This window comes from Hermetia illucens, chromosome 1 (assembly GCF_905115235.1).
Source record: "Hermetia illucens chromosome 1, iHerIll2.2.curated.20191125, whole genome shotgun sequence".
Lineage (NCBI taxonomy): Eukaryota > Metazoa > Arthropoda > Insecta > Diptera > Stratiomyidae > Hermetia > Hermetia illucens.
The window spans coordinates 60,215,573-60,235,458 of record NC_051849.1 but is presented as its reverse complement, the minus strand read 5'-3'; the positions used below and the strand labels follow the sequence as shown (position 1 = coordinate 60,235,458).

Genomic DNA, 19,886 nt, shown 5'->3' with positions numbered 1-19,886 from the left:
TTAAATTATTCAGGCAGAAATGACCACTTTTCACTTCTAATTATCGACTTTATTCATCCTTGCATTGATTCAGCCATAAATTTGGAGCAGGTTTTATGGTAGGATATTTAAGATCCCGATAACGAATCTGATGTCGTCCTGTTTTTAATCTCTTGAAATAGAAGTTTTTTTCCGTCTACTCAAATTTATTCTTCCTAATGACTAAAGTATTTCATGATTAATTAAGACAAGTTTTCTTCGTATTTCATTCTCTGGATATATCTAGGCTGAAACAAATATCTTGCCATAATTTTCTAGAAAGGATTCGGATTACCGCCGATCCCCTTACCGTTTCTTCGAAATTCCATCAACATCTCTACGGAAAAGATAATTTACTTTGCGCTCCATGGAAATAGGATTCTCCAAAAATCATCTTGTTTTCAGTAAATCACTTTTGTGACGAGGACAGAAGTGAAAAAATGTTGTACCGGATTCCCATTCCATTCGCGAGGGGAAACCAAAGAAAAAGTTCCTCTTCCTGCCTTTGTCCATTTCTTACGCAAATAAATGTTCTGCTGTGCTTAAGGCATGATATTTGAGGAAGTGTAATAATAAATCCAATTCGGTCCATGAAAAATGTATATCTTGTACACAAGAGAATTATATCTCCCAAACATACTTTTAAATGCTACCTTTCGGTGGCACGACACGCAACGCACTTATGAGGGTTACATAAATACATGTATAACTCTTATTCGTACACAAATCATTTTTCCCTGAGGTAGCTGAAAAGTGAAAATTACAGTGTAAATTACGCCGTGAATTCCATGAAAATAAATTGACATGGAGATATGCCAATTGGTGATGCCTATATATGGAAAATGGGATACTCTAGCGGTTTTCACTTAAGATAAGTATTATACTAAAATCAATTTAACTTGTTGTTCTGGATAACTGTTTATTATTAACCATTACATTGTAGTTTCTAATGCTTTATGCGATATACAATTAATAAACAATTTCACTCCCTAAATTATTCTAATAATACGGGGCGCTCACTGGTATTTCCCTGACTAACTTTCAATACATTATTTTATATATATAGTCATGTCCAATTCTTTCCACAGTGTTCACAATTGAAGGCGTTCTTAACGCCTCGTAGGGTGGCTGCAGTGGTCTCCGGGAGGCGTCCGTTCTATTTAGGATGTGCGTGCAGGAGTCGAGATCCCTGGGCACAAGATTTCCAGGAAATTCTTCACGATCCGGAGGCCAAATAGAACGAGTGGCGGAAGTTGCGGCGAAAAAGGGTTGTCATGGGCTATTATACCGCCTTTAGCGTCCTGTGTCATTTTTCAAGCATCCCATTGGACTGCGTAGTACGTGGTTGTCCGGTGACTTTTGATATCGAGGAATTTACCTAACTCCGCGAAAAAGGAGGATTCTAATTGCATTTCTTGGTCATTAATTATTATATAACTGCGGAAATAGTGAAAGGTGGAATCCACTCTCGCTCGACAGAGGGCCTCGGCAGACGATTGTACAGGAATGTCTTCCAGAGTATCACATCAGGCCACCGCGTGAACCTATCAATGATTGTGAGTCAATATTCGGATTGTGTGAAAGCGATTGGTTTACCGACGGAACACATCTACCTCTTTCGTCATATGTTATGTAATTTTACACTTCTGTGATGCGATTTACTGTCTGCCTCAGGAATTAATGTTCCTGTTTATGGACGGCCAGTATTTTGGAGTAACTAACCGATTCGTTGTCCATATGTCTGCATGCGCTAAATTGTGAACGGCACGGAATATTTCCTTGCGGAAATCAGCCTTATTTCTTTTTCTGATGTCTCGCGGTATATACTGCAGATTTAACCGAAGATGGGAAACTCCCTAATTGTGTATTTAAAATTGGTCCTGAGATTCTGAAGAATTGCGTTTTTCTTCTGCACCTCCGCCATTGCAGGGAGATCGACGGTGCAACACATGAGAAAGCGTCTACGTTATCCTTTCCGGACACGTATTAAATGTCGGAAGTGAACTGGCTGGTACAACTCAAGTGCCGAAGTTGGCGAGGTGACGCTTTGTCGGGCTTATGTTTCAAAGCAAAAGTGAGTGGTATATGGTCGGTGAAATCTGTGAATGGTTTGCCTCCAAGGAAATGCCGGAAGTATTCAATTGCAAGGTACCTGGCTGTAGGTGATGTAGTTCCGTTGAGCGGGATTCATCATCATCATCAACGGCATTCGATATAGGCCTGCCTGAATAAGGAACTCCAGATATCCCGCTTTTGTGCGGAGGTACACCAATTCGATATCACTAAAATTTGCCTGACGTAGTGTCCTACGCCATCGTTCAATCTTAGGCAGGGCTGACGTTCATGGTATCACTCAGATTTCGCCGTTATGTTGGCTGTTGGCTGCCAACAACCTTACATGGATTTCATCGTTGTAGCTGTTATTGGGTGTGATTTTCGACTTTAGATGTGCGATTCAGCTGCTTGGAAAATATGCTGAAGACGTGCCAAATTTGGTTCAACTTTTGGTGAAAAGCAGCTCCTGCTTCGATATATGAAGCATCCACGAATACGGCTAGGGGTGCATTTTACTGAGTGAATGCCAGAAGTGTAGCTTCCACCAGCTGTTGCCTGGTGGTATCAAATGCCTGGGCAGGTTCTGCAGACCACGTAATCAGGCGGGAGTCTTCGGTCTTCGGCATTAAAAATTGATTTACAGTGGGCGGCCTTGGACAAGGAAAGCGGGAAAAGTTTAACATACCCAGGAACCTGCTCGGACTTAGAGGATGACGCGAGCATCCGAATAAACGAAATAAATGCGGAGATTTCATAGCACAGAGTGGATGAATCTGACAGTTTCGTGCCGCATTGCACAGTCCAAATGTTATTCTAGTGAACTCGAATAGTCCAAAAGGTGTGCATTCTGCCGTTTTGGGAACTGCAGGGTTTTGGTGACACGCCTGGATTAAGTTCCAAGCCGAGAAAATACCGCAGATTGCGATAGAATGCGCAAATTCGTAGAAGAGTGGAATGGGATATGTGAAGGGGCGAAGACCAACAGCTTTCTGAAGTTCTGGAAATACTCTGCAGGTTGAGATTATTCCTGATAACTTAACGGAGAATTTGAAGTCAATAAGGGATCTATTATTTAGATCTACTAGTAATCCATGGTGGCACAGAAATTATGTGCATTGATTCGCAGTACTGATAGCCGCTATAAAAAGTGCCTAGAAAATGCTCGTCGAAGTCCTAGACTTACTTGCAGTCCTAGCAGTCCTCGAGTACGTTGGGAACAAGCTCAATTGTCTCGTCATGCAGCCTGACGTAAATTTTGTACAATAGCCTGTCAATACCAAAGGTTACTACTAGAAGGTTATCATTTAAAGTACACAGTTCCAATAAAGCCAGAAATTAAACAGTGAGCATTATGTTAATATAGGATTTAGGCAGACATGCCTTTTGTGGAACATGGAACATGTGTAACTGTAAATACGGCTTTTGCCTCTCGTTATGATTTTTGCATGAATGTGTTATCGTTATTAACAATTTCAGAGAGTTGCTGGTAAAGACTCATTCGAGGAAATTTTGCTGCGATCCTTGCAATTTCGACATGACCCAATTGAGATGCTAAGGGCTAACATCTCCTTGTGACTTTTTAGGGTTTTGTTTACAAAACAAAACCTTATTAAAATCGGTTCAATGTCTGTCTGTCTGTCTGTCTGTCTGTCACAAGGACTTTTCTCAGAAACGGCTATACCGGCTAGCACGAAATTTGGTGAAAAGGTGGGAACTGTGGACCCCCAGACATGCAGTGAGTGATATCATTCAACGTTGAGATTTATACATGTAAAAGAGGGGTGTAAATTTTTTTTTTCACCGAATGTAGTCATGTGGGGTATCAAATGAATGAAATGATTAGTACTTTTCGAAGCCAGTCTTAGTTTTGAGATTTATTACAAAGGCGGGGAGTAGGAGGGGTCGAAAGTGGTGATTTCTTTAACGGACCCATTCTCAGAAACTACCCAACCAAAAAATCTGAAAAAAATCATGAAGCTGCCTCTATATGGTGCCCAGGTCTCAAAATACTCTCCACATCGATATCTGTTTAAATTAAGTTAATAATAGTATATTACCATATTTTTGGGGAAATTGAGTTGATTATAAAAGTTGGTGGTAGTATAAAATATAATATGAAGCATATTAAGTTTGATCAAAATCACACCATTAGTAGCAAAGTTACAGTAGCTCAAAATTTACTTTACCGTGTAAATTTACTGCAGCTGAATATCAATATCACACTAAAGTGGGTACTCAGACATGCTAAATGCTTATACATAACGGGCTACGTAAAAATGGGATAGTTCTACACTTAAATATACTTACAGAAGAAGCAAACAAAACCATTCATAACTGAAGCGCCCAGCTTCCGGTTTCCCGCCTTGTTCAAAGCTGACGTCGTTTATTGGCATAAACAAACGCTAATTTACCCCAGAATTGTATAAAAAGTTGACTATAGGGAGGAATATTTTTAGGTGTCGGAAAAGGCTAATTTTCCGAACATAATGATAGAGTGGTATTGTAAGTATTTTTAGTACAGTCGGGAACGGTATAGATGTATTTGTTAAGGTTTTGTGTCGCTCAATATTTCCATAGGAACTTGATTTGCGGTATTCATTTTTTTCTGAATAGACCTCGTATTTTGAAGCATTTCGTGCCGACATCAAAACCAAAATCTATCTTAAAATTACGTAATCAAGGTTTTTCATAAAATATCTTATGTACCCATTTTTGAAGTAGGTAGCTCCAACTCTCTTCCGCATTTATAAAGGACTTTCTCGTTCACAACCATGACAAAATTAGGTGTTAAACTTGGAAAAAAACTCGCTCTTTGCTTGACATCTTCTTAAAATAAATCTACATAGATAGGTAATCCTCCCTAAAATAGTCACCACCCTTCAGTTCTTTATACAAGCACTCTCTGAAAATTTGTTTACCATTTGCTGTTTACATTTAACTTTACACCTTGTTTTTCCTACCCCACGAAAAAGTTCAAAGTGAATGTTATTGTCATGGAGATTTACAAGCTATTTTTGTAAATACTCGTTAAATTCACCGCGAAAATCAAAACCCCTATCGTCCTTGACTTTGATTCTATTTTGTTCTTAGGTTTGATCCAAAGGCCATCAAATGGGACCCGAAGGCATGTCCCTTATGTATTGCATTAGGGACTTTTATGGTATATACACGGTCAAAAAGGATACTCACCCACACGTGCCAGAATATCACTTTCTATATCCTTTTCCATCTTAAATGAATGGAAACTCTATAAATATATCTTGAATATGCAAAACGAATTTTCGTTTGCCGCTTATGAAAAAGTTTTCCACATGAATGCGTCACTGATGATGAATACTGTAAAATGAAATCACTGTAATGCCCTAAATAATAGATAATTATGAACGTAAATCCGTTCTAACCCGATTTGAAAGTACTTATTTGAAATTTAATTTGAGATTAATCGGGAAGCAATAAACTGAATTATCTTATGCGGAACGAATTGAATTTTCCTAAATATTGAATGGAATTGGGTTGCTGAAAGGAGCAATACAGGGTTGACATTTGAAGAAGTAATTGTATCTAAAAGATGAAAAGAATGTGAAGGTTCATAAAGTGGAGAGATATTTCAGAAATGAAGGTAGATGTGAAAGGAAATGTCAGGATATTCTTTGAATGTATATGTGTAACATAATAGATGAGTAAATATGTTTTGAAGTTAGGATATATATCGTATGAGCGGCTAGAACAGCTACGAAAAGGCTTGCGCTTGGGGAGTTTCATCCAATGAAAATATATTTAATGGATACAACTTTTTGAAAGGGTTGTTTTTATTAAAGTTTTCCGTGAAAGAAACCATTGCACATATCGGTATGAAATTTTGTGACCATGAAATATCACACATGCCATGATTTTGTGTTAAGTTTAAAGGAGGTTCCGGGCAAAAGGGGACTGCAAAACTTCTTCTCTCTGCTTTGTATCCCCCCAAATCTTGATTGGTCGATTATTAAATAGGAGTCACTTTTGACATCAGTTGCAAAAGCGGTTATTGTTTCGAAAAATGTATATGAAGTGAGGGAGAACTCATTCTGTGAAGCTACCAAATCCGAAAAAATAATAATATTGGCCCGAAAAAGTGAACAACTGTATATAAGTATATTTTGAAAGTTTACTAGAGTATCGCGTTCATAAGGTTTTGTTTCATACAAAACCTTATTTAGTGACAAATATATCTATTCTAGAGCGGAACCCTAATCATCCAACTCTAGTAGTGAAATTGTTTTTTCGAAAGATTACGACCAACAATGTCTCCATGTTTAAATGAAAAACTGCTGTCAGCCGCTTTTATTTTAGAAAAGTTCTTTGAGGAATATACTTGCTCAAGTTTTTTTCATTTTGCGTCCAACTAATCTCATTGGTTTTTCTATAACTACAACTTTATTCGGGATCGAAACATTTTCTGAAGGAGGTATTTCCTAGATATCTTTGTAAGAAATCATGTGCTATCATTTGGTGGTGATTGATAATCATCCCAAAGTCTTTACATCTCCCACTAATGTGTTTACTCCGTTTCCGAATTTATCTTTACATCAAACTAGACAGTCTTCTGAAAATACACAGTCTATTTGAACTTCCAATTGTGTTAACCAAAATAAATGAATCAGTATGAATTTTCACGGCGATTATTTTTTTCAAAGGATAGTTGAGGGGTCTAGGTCCCCAGGTCACGTGTTCCTAAATTGTTGAAAATGAGTTAAGCATGGTATCGGATAGTCCATTTGACCTAAAAACTTTTTTCCATACGGCTCTTCTTCAGAGCCAAATTGCCCTTCAAAGTCACCTATAGAATCAGTGTCCCAAGCAGTTTAGGTAGCGTCGACCGATGAAGCTATGGTTGCACTGCGTAAAAACTGCCCAAGAAAATTAAACATTTATCGAGTAAAGTGGATGGTCCTGACGATCCTTGAACCAGCGCTGATTCGGTAGTTCAAAAGGAAAAATTTGACACATATGAGCCGAAAAAACTAATTGTTTAATTTAAGCTGTTTAGTTTATTCGAAATTTTGCTTATTTTTTGCGAAAATTGCGATTTTTTTTTGTTTTTTTTTTCAATATATTATCATATAGTATATAAGCTTCCAAACGCGATTATAAATGAATGAACAGCAACCTTGGTCTGGAAACTCTCATGATCCAGTGCATATTAGGGTGCTAAATCCACTGGGAGGTGGGTCCCTATACAACTGCTCAACCGAAAAATCTGATATCTAGGCCTAAAAATACTCCGCGGTACGGTATCTACTTCAATAAAGTTAATATTAGTATACTACTATATTTCGGAAATCTATAGTCAACTCCTTTAAGTTCATTCTGATCCGTAAAATGTTGTAGTAAGATAAACTTGAAGAGGAGGCATCATACTGGAAAGCTTATTGGAAATCTTACTGTTAATAACAAAGTTATAGCAGGTCAAAGTTGCCCTTTCGCATTAAATTAAATTAAATATTCGGTACGTTGAATAGTATATTATTAGTATAGGTTCTATATATAAGTGGAATCATCATGTACCCAAATATTCTTACATGAAAATCATACTGGAAGCGCCAAGCTTCCGGTTTTCGACTTGTTTACATTTTTCAAGGTATAAGAACAGTTGTGTTTTCACATTTTTAAAAATTTAATCTAAACAGATAAAATAAAATGTGCAGAAAAATAAATAAAATGTGAACAAAAACAAGTAAATTTTTAACTGTGAATATTCGCACATATTAATATCGAAAGTGATAAATAAATTGTAGACTGAGATCAACGATACAAAAAAAACAACAATGATGGAGACTGATGTTCTACTAATTGGTAAGAACATTTACTAAAGGAAACGTCCTCTTACGTGTTGTCAAACATACGCAGTTCATTTTATTATTAATAATACATATATGGAAACATTATCAAGATGCCGTTGTATTTGATTCATTCCCTGTAAAATTACACTGTTGTCATTTTTTTACTGTCGTCTACCGACTATTGCGAAGTCATACGAGGAGGCCCCCTGTCGAATTCATTATATTTAATTTCGCACTCTGAAAATACTCAACCTCTAACTTCGAATATGTAACATCTACGCTTCAAATGAACGGGGGTGTTTTTGTTTGACAAAATTCTCCTCGAAACTTTTATCTGTCTTTTTAATATAAGCACTTCCAAATGGTAATTTTCTAATATATTGCATTTATATTTCATTTTAGAACCCGTTGTTCAAAGATTTGCCGGCCGACGTAAATCTGTATTTGCGGAAGCATACGATCCTGAAAATGATCCAGACGAGGATGAGGGTGCAACAGCAATATTCCCAAAAACAGATGAACAGCGAGCTCGACTTATCGAATCAGTCAAAAATATTTTGCTATTTAGATCATTAGATAAAGAGCAGGTAAGTGAATTGGCAGAATGATGTAGTTGTTAAGCTATCACTAGGTTCTCTAAAGTTTCCTTTGTATGCCTCGGACGACATATAATTAATAATGCTTCGGGAAATATTCTATAAAGCTTAAAGGTGAGATTAGATGGCTGCTTGGACAATATGTATAGTAGTGACTAAAGGTATTCGTAATGAGGTTAAACTCGACAAACGACATAAGTTTTCGAAAGTATTTCGAAATCAAACGACAAATGTTAAACAAAAGGCTTTTGTCGTCCGTGATCATAGAAAAACGGACCACTTCCCAAGCGGAAGTGAATTCATGAACGTAAGTGCAAGAGGACATGAGTGGACGGTTTTGTGATGGGTCGAAAGTTCGTTCAAGCCTGAGAGTTAAAGTAAAATAATTCTTAAAATTTAGTATTTACACATTTCCCTTTACAATAAGATAGGAGATACTGCAAAAAAGGACCCTAGTAGAAATTTGTTCTGGTTGTTTTTACCTATTTTGCATTGTATCGTTCTTGTCCCGACTAGATAGGCAACTAATTAGTGCCTTACGAGGTGTTAGCTAGTGTAGTTCGGCTTAATTTCAATCCTTTTTATAATCGAGTTAATAACAATGTCGATAGACCTACTCGTCTACATACTTTTTCTTCTTCAGCCTTTGTCCCGGTCAGAAGCGAGGTTAGCTCGTCTTGATCGATTGCGGCATTTTATTTGGATACAAGCATGATCTGAATGGAGTCGAGGGGCTCTTAAATTATCATCTAACATACCAACCATCATTCTTTCGGCCGGCTTCTCGGTCATTTCCCATCGACTTCGATGTTCAGATCAATCTTGGCAAGCGGTTCTTGTCAACGCGGATTACATGTACTTACCCATCGAAAGCGTTTTTCTCGCAATTTTCGCACCAGCGGTGCAACTTCATATCGATCAGAATGTTTTCATTTCATTAAGCCACTGCTCCAATGCAACACCTTAATTTATGTTACCTCGACGAGGCGTTCATGGTCTTTTCTAGTCGGCCAGCACTCAGAACCCCAGAGAGCGAGAAGGCGTTCGCTGATGGGTGGATCATAAAGTACCTCAGTAGTTGAATGGCGTTTCATTGAAATTGTGCTGATATATGAAGTAGTTTCATAAAGCAGTTCAACAGTGGCTGATAACACTGATCCGATATATTTAAATCGTTTAGTTCTGGGCAGGTGGGTACTGACATCGATAGTGCCTCTTTTATTGGGGTCGGTCGTCAAAAATTCTGTTTCTGTGTTAAATGAGGAGATTATTTCGCCTTTGGACAATTTTTGTTATGAGAACTGGTAAACCGTCACGAACTGGCTAGGAAAGTGGTAATCATCTGCTTGTTTATTGGTATATCGGTGCAGTTGCTAAAAAAATCTCCACTTTTTCGATTAGTTTGATAGCTCAACCTTCGCGATTTACAATAGTTAGCTTAGGTATTCATTTCGACAATCTACAAGCTACATATCTATTACAAATATCCCATCATCAATTGTAAAGGTCATTGTTGATTAGAATTAGGAGGATGTCGGGCAACATCCAGCTCCAACGAAGATGTGAACTCTGCGCACTGTTCTGGAGTGATTCGTTGGGTATTGATGTGGTGAATGCAGGAAGATCCAGGGCGAAAACCAGTTTGCTTTCTGTCGATCAAGGTTTCGAGATCTTTCATTCGTCCCAGAATAATTTTAGGTATTATCTTTGCGATGACAGGGAGCACATAAATACCCCTCCAATTATCACACTCAAAACGGGTGCTATACTTTAGAGTCTTAACGATCATCACCTTCTTCCACTCTATGGGAAAGGTCGGGAATTCCCAAGATTTGCATGTAAGTGGAAGTAGCAGTTCGGTAGTAATTGCAGATACAACGATAAATAACTCTGCGGGCAGACTTCTGCTTGGAGGAACAGTCGATATCCATTTGTTCTTTCATCCACAGAAAGGAGACTCTCACCGGATTTGGCATGGTTATGAACCGTAGTGAAGTGTTCTTTCGACCTCATCAGATTTGTGACCACATACAAGTTTTTTCGTGATAAGGTATACACTTCTGAAATCATTGCGTTCTGTGGCATTTTTTGCTTCCCTTTCCACTAGATTGAACTTCCCAGGATTTCGCGCAGTATCGGAATTCGAGCGCGTCAGGACCACTGTCACTCGCAGCAGTCAATACAGCTTTCAACCCCTTCCGTTCATCGATCCGCTTCCACGATTCCGTAATCAGTCAAATCTTATTATGCCCCTTCGGGACGTGACCAACCACCTAGCATCCCAGAAAAGAGCAGTTTTGATTTAGCCCAACGTTCATTGATATTCTCAGATGGGTTACTCAGTATATCTGCTGTCCGATTAGGAAGATAAGTCTCCTATTGTCGAACGACACCTGGATTATACAAGCATCCAGGGGACAATTGCTAAATACTGTTGATTACAAAGTGGTCAATCTGATTGTTCCTACCGTTGCGCTTAATTGAAACCCAACTGATCTTATGGCAGGCTCTATGCTCGAACAACGTTCCTCCAATGACGAGGCGATGAAAATGAGAAATTGAAAAACCCCCACCATTTTCGTTACTGTCACCAAAACCGTGTTTCTTCGTCACATGTCCGAGCAAGGTGTTGTCAGAACCCATCTTGGCATTCAGATCACCCCTCGCGATCACAATGCCACTTTTAAGAAGCCTCTCCTGAACTGCGTGTAATTGCTCGTAGAAAATATCCTTCCCCACTATATCGGAAGCGTTTGTGCATAGTACTGTAGTGTTATGATGCTCCTTAGCTCCAGAGTCTTCTTCCTCTTCTTCAGCCTTTGTCCCGTTCAAGCGGGGTCGGTTCGTCGTGATCGGTTTCGTCATTTGCCTCTATCAAATGCCTGATCTGGATGCAATCTCAAGGCTTTTACATCCCTATCCAGCGTATCAAGTCACCGTTGTTTCGGACGGCCTTTTGGTCGTTTACCATTGACTTCGATGCTCAGACCAATCTTGGCAAGTGAATTCTCGTTAGCGCGAATTGCGTTACCATATCATTGAAGACGCCTCTCCCGCAATTTTTCCACGATCGGTGCAACCCCATAACGATCGCGGATATCCTCATTTCGGATGTGATCAAAACGTGTCACGCCACTAGTCCAACGCAACATCTTCGTCTCCATTACCGCAAGACGGCGTTCATTGTCTTTTGTAGTCAGTCAACACTCAGAATCATAGAGGGCGACAGGACGGACGACATTGCGGTAAATTTTAGATTTGAAACGTTCGTTGATATGTCGATCACAAAGAATACCAGTGTAGAACGCCACTTCATCCAGGTTCTCCATTGGCTGATAGCGTTAACTCGAGGTATTTAAATCGTTCAGTTCTAGGCAGATCACTGGCGCTAACAGTGATTGTGATCATGTGACTTTTCCCGACTTCATTCGTTTTATTGCCTCCTTGACTACAGTTGCGCTGACATGTAGAACTTTGTGGGTCTTTCATTTGATTCCACATTTGTAATGGTTGATAATCGCGTAAGTGAGATGATTTCTTCTTTGATGTTGAGGTGCGCTACAGTCGATTTGCATTCATCAATCATTTGATGAACCATGTATTCATAAGTATAAGGTCATGGGTGTCAGCAAAATCAATTATTCGCTCGCCACCCTCATTGCGCACTCCGAACCCCTTTCCCCATGACATCTATTACCGTCTGCCTTTTCACCCACATGACAATTAAAGTCGTCGGCAATGATGATATAGTCGTCAGCAGGCACCTGACAAGGCATTTTTCTCGGCATCAGATCGACCTTTCTGTGGTGCGTACGTTCTGAAGAAGTGAATAGTGCGATCAGCTGATATAATAGTCAGCTTCATCATCCGATCATCAAATCGTTCGACTTCTTTAATGGCATCACGGAAACGCTCTGAAATGGCAATGCCAATACCATATTGAGTGAGTGGGCTACCAAAATAGAGAAGTTTATAGCCATTTTTACCGCGTTCGCGATCATTGTCGCAGGTTTAGCACCAGACCATCGGCTTTCTTGCAGAGCGCAGATATCAATGCGCCTTTTCCGGAGGGCTCTTGTGAGCTGCTCGGTCTTTCCAGTTAGGGTGCCAAAATTTAGCGTACAAACACGTATTTGTTTTGTTCGGACTAACTTACGTCCTGACGCCGTAAATTCGTCAAGAACCTTTGCCCATTTCTCGACAGGACGGGACCCATCCTGCCTCGTCGACTGAAGTGGACGCCCTAGTATTTTTCCGAGGCTTGTGTCTCAACCCGATCATCTTGTGTCTAACGACATTGTATGCAAATTTACTTGGCTTGCCAGATTACGAAGAGACAACATGTTCATTTTATTTGGGAGAATTATATCATTCCTTCGTCTAGGAATCTAGAAAATCACGAGGCCATCTAAATTGAACATTATTTTGGAATTGTCATATTAAGCTAGCATAACCTTCTGTGCGAAACACAACTAGGGTGCTTTCTTACATATTCCAGCAATTACAAGCAATTAGCGATTTAATTACAGAAACCTCTCTACAACATGTACATTTGTCTGGAAAATTAGATAACCGAGACATTCCCATTATGATTGCCAAACTATCTACGCTATTTTATCGTAGTATTGCTAGAAGCGAAAAGAAATTTTTCAGTTATTTTTACAATAATTTTCTTTAATTGATTACAGATGAACCAAGTTCTAGATGCAATGTTCGAGAAAAAAGTGCTGCCAAAGGAATATATTATTCGGCAAGGAGACGATGGGGATAATTTTTATGTTATCGAATCGTGAGTATTGATTTATTTCCTTCTTTTGCATGTTCACATAAAATTGCCGTAGTTTCTTCTCATTTTAATAAATTACTCATTCGCCCAGCTGTACAATATCTATATCACTTCGTTGCAAGACAAGTTGTTCGTTTATTGTATCTGAAGATGATTTTGGATAAAAAACATTCTCATCCCTCGCCAAGTTTACATTGAATTTTCTTAAATTTATTCATAGCGAACGAGAAAAAATCAGATTAACACAAAATTATTCCCGATTCGTACTTGTTTATTTTTCTTCTGAAATGGATTCAAAACTCCAAGCATGCAAGAAAAAAATGTTTACAATTAGACTTGAGGATAGTCCTTGCACTGCAAAAATCTTTCCTGAAATATTCAAATTTGAAATTTGTTCTCCATGGTCTCTCGAATATAATTTAACAAAGCTCCTCGTTAGCAAGACGATAACGAAGATGATGTTGATGGAAATGAAACGATTTCTATTGAGTCATTTTAGAATAACTAATTAATGTAAATTGAATGTAAAATGTTGTTTATTTTTCGTTATTTATTGTGGAATTTGTTTTTTTCAGAATGTAACTCATATCTGATGGTGTTTATGTAACCTTATGACTGATTCGTATCCATTCGTGGTTCACATTCTCCAATTCGAAGATCTTAACACTTCAGAGTAATACTATTTTGACTTTTCTCCAAACTATAAATTAAGGCTTTCCTGGTCAAAGAAATTATCATATAAAATTAAGATGCTAAAATTAACTGAGTCGTTTTTATAAACCTATCTGTAATTAGTGGATCATCAATGGCAATGTCTACATTTATCTTTTACGGATAGTGGTAGCTTACAATTTTGATACCTAAGAATAGTTGTGCCAGAAGCTATCTTTGAAATGAGCAGTGCACATGCTCCATCAATCAGCATTTGTGAATGGAGAGCTCTCTTTACCCACCCCGATTCAGATGATATCAATACTGAAGATATTGTCGCTGAATTGGAACGCTTGTCAAATGAAGATTAACCTCGAATTCAAAAATAGATCGCGAAAGTAGTGCAAATCGAGCAACCAATTGCTTCCAGAGTCTTGATGCCATGCGAAAAACCAAGAGGAAAAAAAATGATTTGGCGCAGCTTTTTGGGAAATTCTGCATCGAAGTGTCTGTGGCGATGAAAAGTAGATTTCGATAATCCAAATCAAAACATTAACGGAGAAACTATTTGATCCTCTCACAGGAGATATCTGTGCATTTCTGTTTATTCAATTATAAATAAAAAGATATAGTTGAAAGGTACGGCTGAAAATATAGGACACGACAATCTTGCGCAAGTAATACTATAGGTTGTCTTATTTGCCTTATATTTGACTAGCATAGCTTTTTGCTCAGGGTTTCGGAGCAAAATAGACTGGCATAGCCTGAAAGGGATTTTCTTGAATAATTGACTTGATGACTCAATCGTCTCGCGTGATGATAAATTCCTTCCAGCGGAACTAGGAACCACCCATCAAGGATGAAAAAAGTTCGTTACTTACGAGTTCCATCTTGTAGTGATATTAAGGATGTTTCAAAGTAAAATAAAAGAAAAGGGTGTACAGAAATCATTTTTCAAAATATTATCCTAATCGAACAGAGATCATTCCATTCCAAACAAAGACGGAAGAAGTCAAAACTCCAATTGAAAAACGGAATATATTTCTAATTTTCTGAGGATCGTTCACTTGTAGAATCTGATACTGCAAAACAAACAGAACAAGTTGGAAATCAGAAACTCGATGCTTCAGGAATGAAAGGTTTTGTAGATTTTAAGAATTATTTGCGTGCACGATCGTTCCATTTGTATAATACATAGTTCGTAGTATATGATTTTTTAAATGTATTATGCACCTGTGTTAGAGCGATTCATTCTAGACCAGAACGGTACGCGGTTGTTACTCTGATTTGACTCGCGTCTGTGTTAAGTGACATTCGATATCCAGCCAAGATACAAATTCCTCCATCTTCAATAAGATTTACATAGTGACCTTCCATTGCGACAGCCTAGCGCCCTAACCGCTACGCTATCCGGACACTGTCGGTATCGTTCTTAGTATGTTCAATTGTGCGCTCATTATGAAAGACTCTGGCACTTCTCTATAGCTGAATGCCGTATTTCTAAATTGTTTTATCATAAATATCACTTTGTTAAGGAGAATCTTGTTTTGCAGACTAAATATTGATCCCCGGCTAGCTTGCCCCAATATGCCGTTTGGAAGTGGACACTTCCATGCTTTGAGGAATATTTACTCCATTTAGTTAAACCAACGGACATCGGACAAATTCTAACGAAATATATCTATTTTGTAAGCTTCTGATGCAGCTGCATTTTTAAGGTTTTCTGTGTACCAAAACCTTTTTAAAATCGATTCAATGTGGTTTGGGTGTCCGAAGTGGATGGCATAATTTTCTGCTGAGTTTGAGGTGAGGTTCCCATACATGCAAAGGGGGGTGTATTTTTTTTCCACTGAATATGGATCTGTTTTCGAAACTGGCCTTCTTTTTGTTGTTGGGTGAAACACAGGGGAGTGAAGACTCAAAATATGTGCCCCAAAAAGTAAAAGAAGTTTCGTTCTCAGAACCTATCCAACCCAAAAATCTGCAAAAAATGCCGTGATACACCTATACGAAATCTAGGCCTCAAAATACATCCCATTACGATATCTGCACAAATAAAGTTAATGATAGTATAATACCATATTTTAGAAATTTACCCGAAAACCCCCCAGAAGTACAAAATTTTGTAACGGTATAGGCGATATTATATGACATCATTCTGGAGAGTTTGGCCGCAATCTATTCAGTGGTCCCGTGCAAGCCTGACAAGAGAGGGGTAGGACAGAGGAAATTCTCGGGCCCGGCGTTTTCCAGGGGACCCAAAATAAAAATTTTAATGAAAAAGGGGATAATAAGAGGAATCGCATAATTTTCACTTCAGACCCGTATAATTTTCACATAGGCCCTGGACCCATGGTTTTCATAGAATCCAAACTGATGGTTGGGTATCACATTGAAACTATTCAAATGACAGTGATTTTAAATAGAAGCAGATTTTCGAAGAATTCTGCAAAAATTGACAGTTGAAGTTGAAGACACTTCCGTAGGGACTTTGCTGGGCTTGTTAATCATTGTAATTGTAGATATTTTCCAACAATTGGGAAAGTAATGTAATTATAATACCCCATTAAGGAGAGAAGTTGTACACTAAAGCCACTCGATGAAATTCGTTAATCATTATTATAGTGATTTCGTCATGCCCGGGCGCCCTTTTGTGGTTGAAATGGTCTCCTGACGGCACTGGCGACGCGTTTGGCTTTAAATTTAAATGCCTTGTCTGTTTTTGTTGCGCTAATTCTGGTAAATGGAAAACTATAATATATCTGAAGAATTGGGCTGGAGGACTCTTCACAGGTGTTGAGTGACGACAAGGGCTTCCTTGTTTTCATCTGTTTTCGACCAATCTCCACTTATCAATCCAATAGACATTTCAATTGCATTATGTGGGTGCGTTCCAATTTCCTAGTAATTTTCTATTGTGATAACTCAAATGGTTTCATTGGTGCCAGATTTGCGAAGTTGTCATTCATAACGTCAACCATTTCCTGTTGTAATGCTTTGCCTAAGTGCTTTATTCAATGTTAGATTGCTGAGGCCGAAAGTTTGGTTACCTCGGGATACAAAGTCTCTAAACTGTTATATTTAGTTAGACCCGTCTACAATTGTTTGCCCTTTGGTGTTAATAGCCACGATCCCCGAATGCACGTGCTTGAAATTGTAATCTCCCGCAGCTAGGAGCTTATTAGCAAGTGTTTTGAAAGAATTCCAAAAATTCGACTGAGATAATGCAAACTTTGGTGGACAATAGATTGCAGATATGATGAATGTTTCTCCCAGATTTCTAGGTAGACTAATGTAGCTTGTAGGTAAGTTTTTAAAATATTCCTCTAAGGCGTAACACTTGATACTTGATTGGAATTCTGGAAACTTCGTGTGCTTTCCAGTACTGGGAAAGTTATATCCTAGTATTTTCAATATATTTTTTTGATGGATGTTTCTGTCAGTAATACCGTTGTATTTGTTGTTGTTCCTGCAATGAGTTTGTGCGATTGCTTCGATAAGAACACGGTCAAGTCGATACCTCCTTAATTCTTAAATACGGATTCGTTACTGGAATTACAAACTCATTACTAAACCAAAGAAAAAAATAAGGTTAATTAAGGTTCCTTACCTAATTAATTCTACCATATGTATCTTCGCTCATTGTCCCTAATTATGCCCAATCAGCTTGGCGAAACGTCGGAAAAGTAAATAAATATTTTCCTAAAAGTAAATTTCTGGTTTAATTTTAAATTGTAGTATTATTTCGGGTGGTATTTTAGCCGAATTTGTTGGGTTATAATCGGTTTTGGAAATTTAATGATTTTTTGGGAAGGTCAGCGGCTAGTGCTGGAGAGTCAATAATCCGAAATCACCAATAATCCCCGGCATCTAAATGATTGACATACGATCGGGCCTTGTAGATTATCTTGCGATTAATGGAATGGCATCTGTTAGATTCCTGCCGACTGTACTTGTGCGAGATTCCAGAGTATTCAATGGGGTTGTAATGCGTGGGGCAAAATTTAAAACGTGGACCGCATTAAAACGTGGTCCCTGAGCTCAGGCATAGATGAATGTAATTGTCGATATCCTGCAACGTCCGTTCATGTAGAAAGATAATCATCACAGCCACTGCGCATGGGTCCGTGCGGAAACCGTGGTTAGATATCTTAATGCAGAAGAGACTTCAGTTAGAGTTCCATAAGTTTACCATTTCGAAGATATTCATATCGAAAGGGGGAAATATGGGCCGCCTCTGCATATTTCGACGACCCATATACAGACAAAAAGGTGCACGTAATTAATTCATAATGCATAAAATATGCGGGGCTGCAAAGTTCTTCAGGGTCCTTCAAAAATATCGGATGACTCATAAATCATAAATCATCACTACGGGTATATTTTTTTTTTACGGCACTGGTTATTAGGCGTTTCAAACGGTTCAACTTTTCTTTTATGATGTTGTGGCTCAGTGAGATGAAATCGATGAAATTTGCTCTCCCAGGATGTGAAGGCTCTGCTTTAACTTTGGCACCCAAATTGGGGGCTAGATTTTAAAGTCGTTTGAGGGCGTTAAATGTGCTGAAGTGTATAATACACATAATATTATTTTTGGAAATTATATGCATCCAAGGCTCAAATTCCTGACTGAAGGAGAAAAATGTTTCCATACCTAAATTAATGCTAAATTAAATGCTTTGATAGAAACGCAAATCAGGTTATATTATTTCATTGGTTTAGAAAAGCCACGATTCTAAGTTTCATGTTGGAATTTCATTTGGAAAATAAACAGGCGAAACAAAATATAAATGTAAACCTGCCAGTAAATTATTCTGGACCCTGATATTTTCAATTAAATCGGAAATAGCCGTTTTAAGCCTCATTGGTACATATTGCTAGTTTCATTTTCCTTTCATAGTCAGTGCAATTGGTGTAATGCTTAGGAGCAAATTAACCAATATTTTCGGCTGATTCATTACTGCAATGTAAAGTGTAAAGTACCATGACTATATATGGTTGTTTAAACCACGCTTCAACGGCCGGAACATTATTATGTTTACCTCTGATTCATATCAAAGCCTTTTATTGAGGGAATAAGGTCGGCAAATTAAATTCGCCCAATTTTAATAAAGGGTACAAAGCCAAAGCACGTCCTTTAACGTTCACTGAGATAAAAATGTTTAAAGGAATTTAAAGTTTAAAGATCAATTTTCGTACATACAAAAAATTGTGAAATTCATATTATATGTACATATGTATGTACATCCCACTCAGCGTTGGCTAATACATCATTATGACTGAAAAGTCTGCTTGTCTATATTTTTTCGGGGTGGATTTTGTTGTTGGAGAGGAAATTCATGTCACGTCTGACGAGTCTGCGAGAGCAGTATTCTTTTTGTGGACATCATTTGTGGCGCAGCACAATCCTCTTTTTTCTATGTGAGTGTACACAAGTGACGAGTTAGTATTTCCATACTTGTGAATAAAGATCTTAATCTACGCCAAAATACAGCAATATGTCGAGTTCAAACGCATTAAAATAGATACCTCTCTACTCAACGCTGATGTCGCGGAACCATCATGAAGTATTTCTCTGTAGGAAAAGGTCTGGGCATTCCAGTTGCCCAAGTTACGGAACGGTCTCGCCCTTCCACCTTCTTCCACCGATGTTATTGTATTGTTTACTAGTATCCAATCCGAATTTGAATTACCATCTTTTGAATTGGATCAATCTTAGGAGCCTCTCTCAGCATCCCTGGAAGGATCAATTCCGGACAGTAGAACATTACGTTCTTCAAATATTCGAGTCTACTGTCGTATTCAGAATAGTCAGAAGCTCATCTAACTCAAGAATTCTCGAACACGTCACTTGGGGCGATTTTTGCCCACGAATCTTGTTCATATCAATTTTGTAAACACTGCCCTACGGGTTTGTATTTGGTTCAAGGCACAGTTGCCTGCAGCAATGCTGCTTAC

General features: G+C 38.3%; 1 protein-coding gene across 5 annotated transcripts in view; it reads left to right on the top strand.

The window, feature by feature from the left end:
• The window catches only part of LOC119656007 (cAMP-dependent protein kinase type II regulatory subunit), a 265,746-nt gene that overhangs the window by 200,101 nt on the left and 45,759 nt on the right, over window positions 1-19,886 (top strand). For 4 of the 5 annotated variants that reach the window (XM_038062278.1, XM_038062253.1, XM_038062269.1 and 1 more), the window contains exons 3-4: window positions 8,298-8,482; window positions 13,180-13,280. In XM_038062278.1, coding sequence (XP_037918206.1) covers window positions 8,298-8,482; window positions 13,180-13,280 — 286 coding nt within the window. Of the gene's footprint in view, window positions 1-7,756; window positions 7,909-8,297; window positions 8,483-13,179; window positions 13,281-19,886 lie in introns of those variants that run through there. The other variant, XM_038062285.1, reaches the window with a different exon arrangement.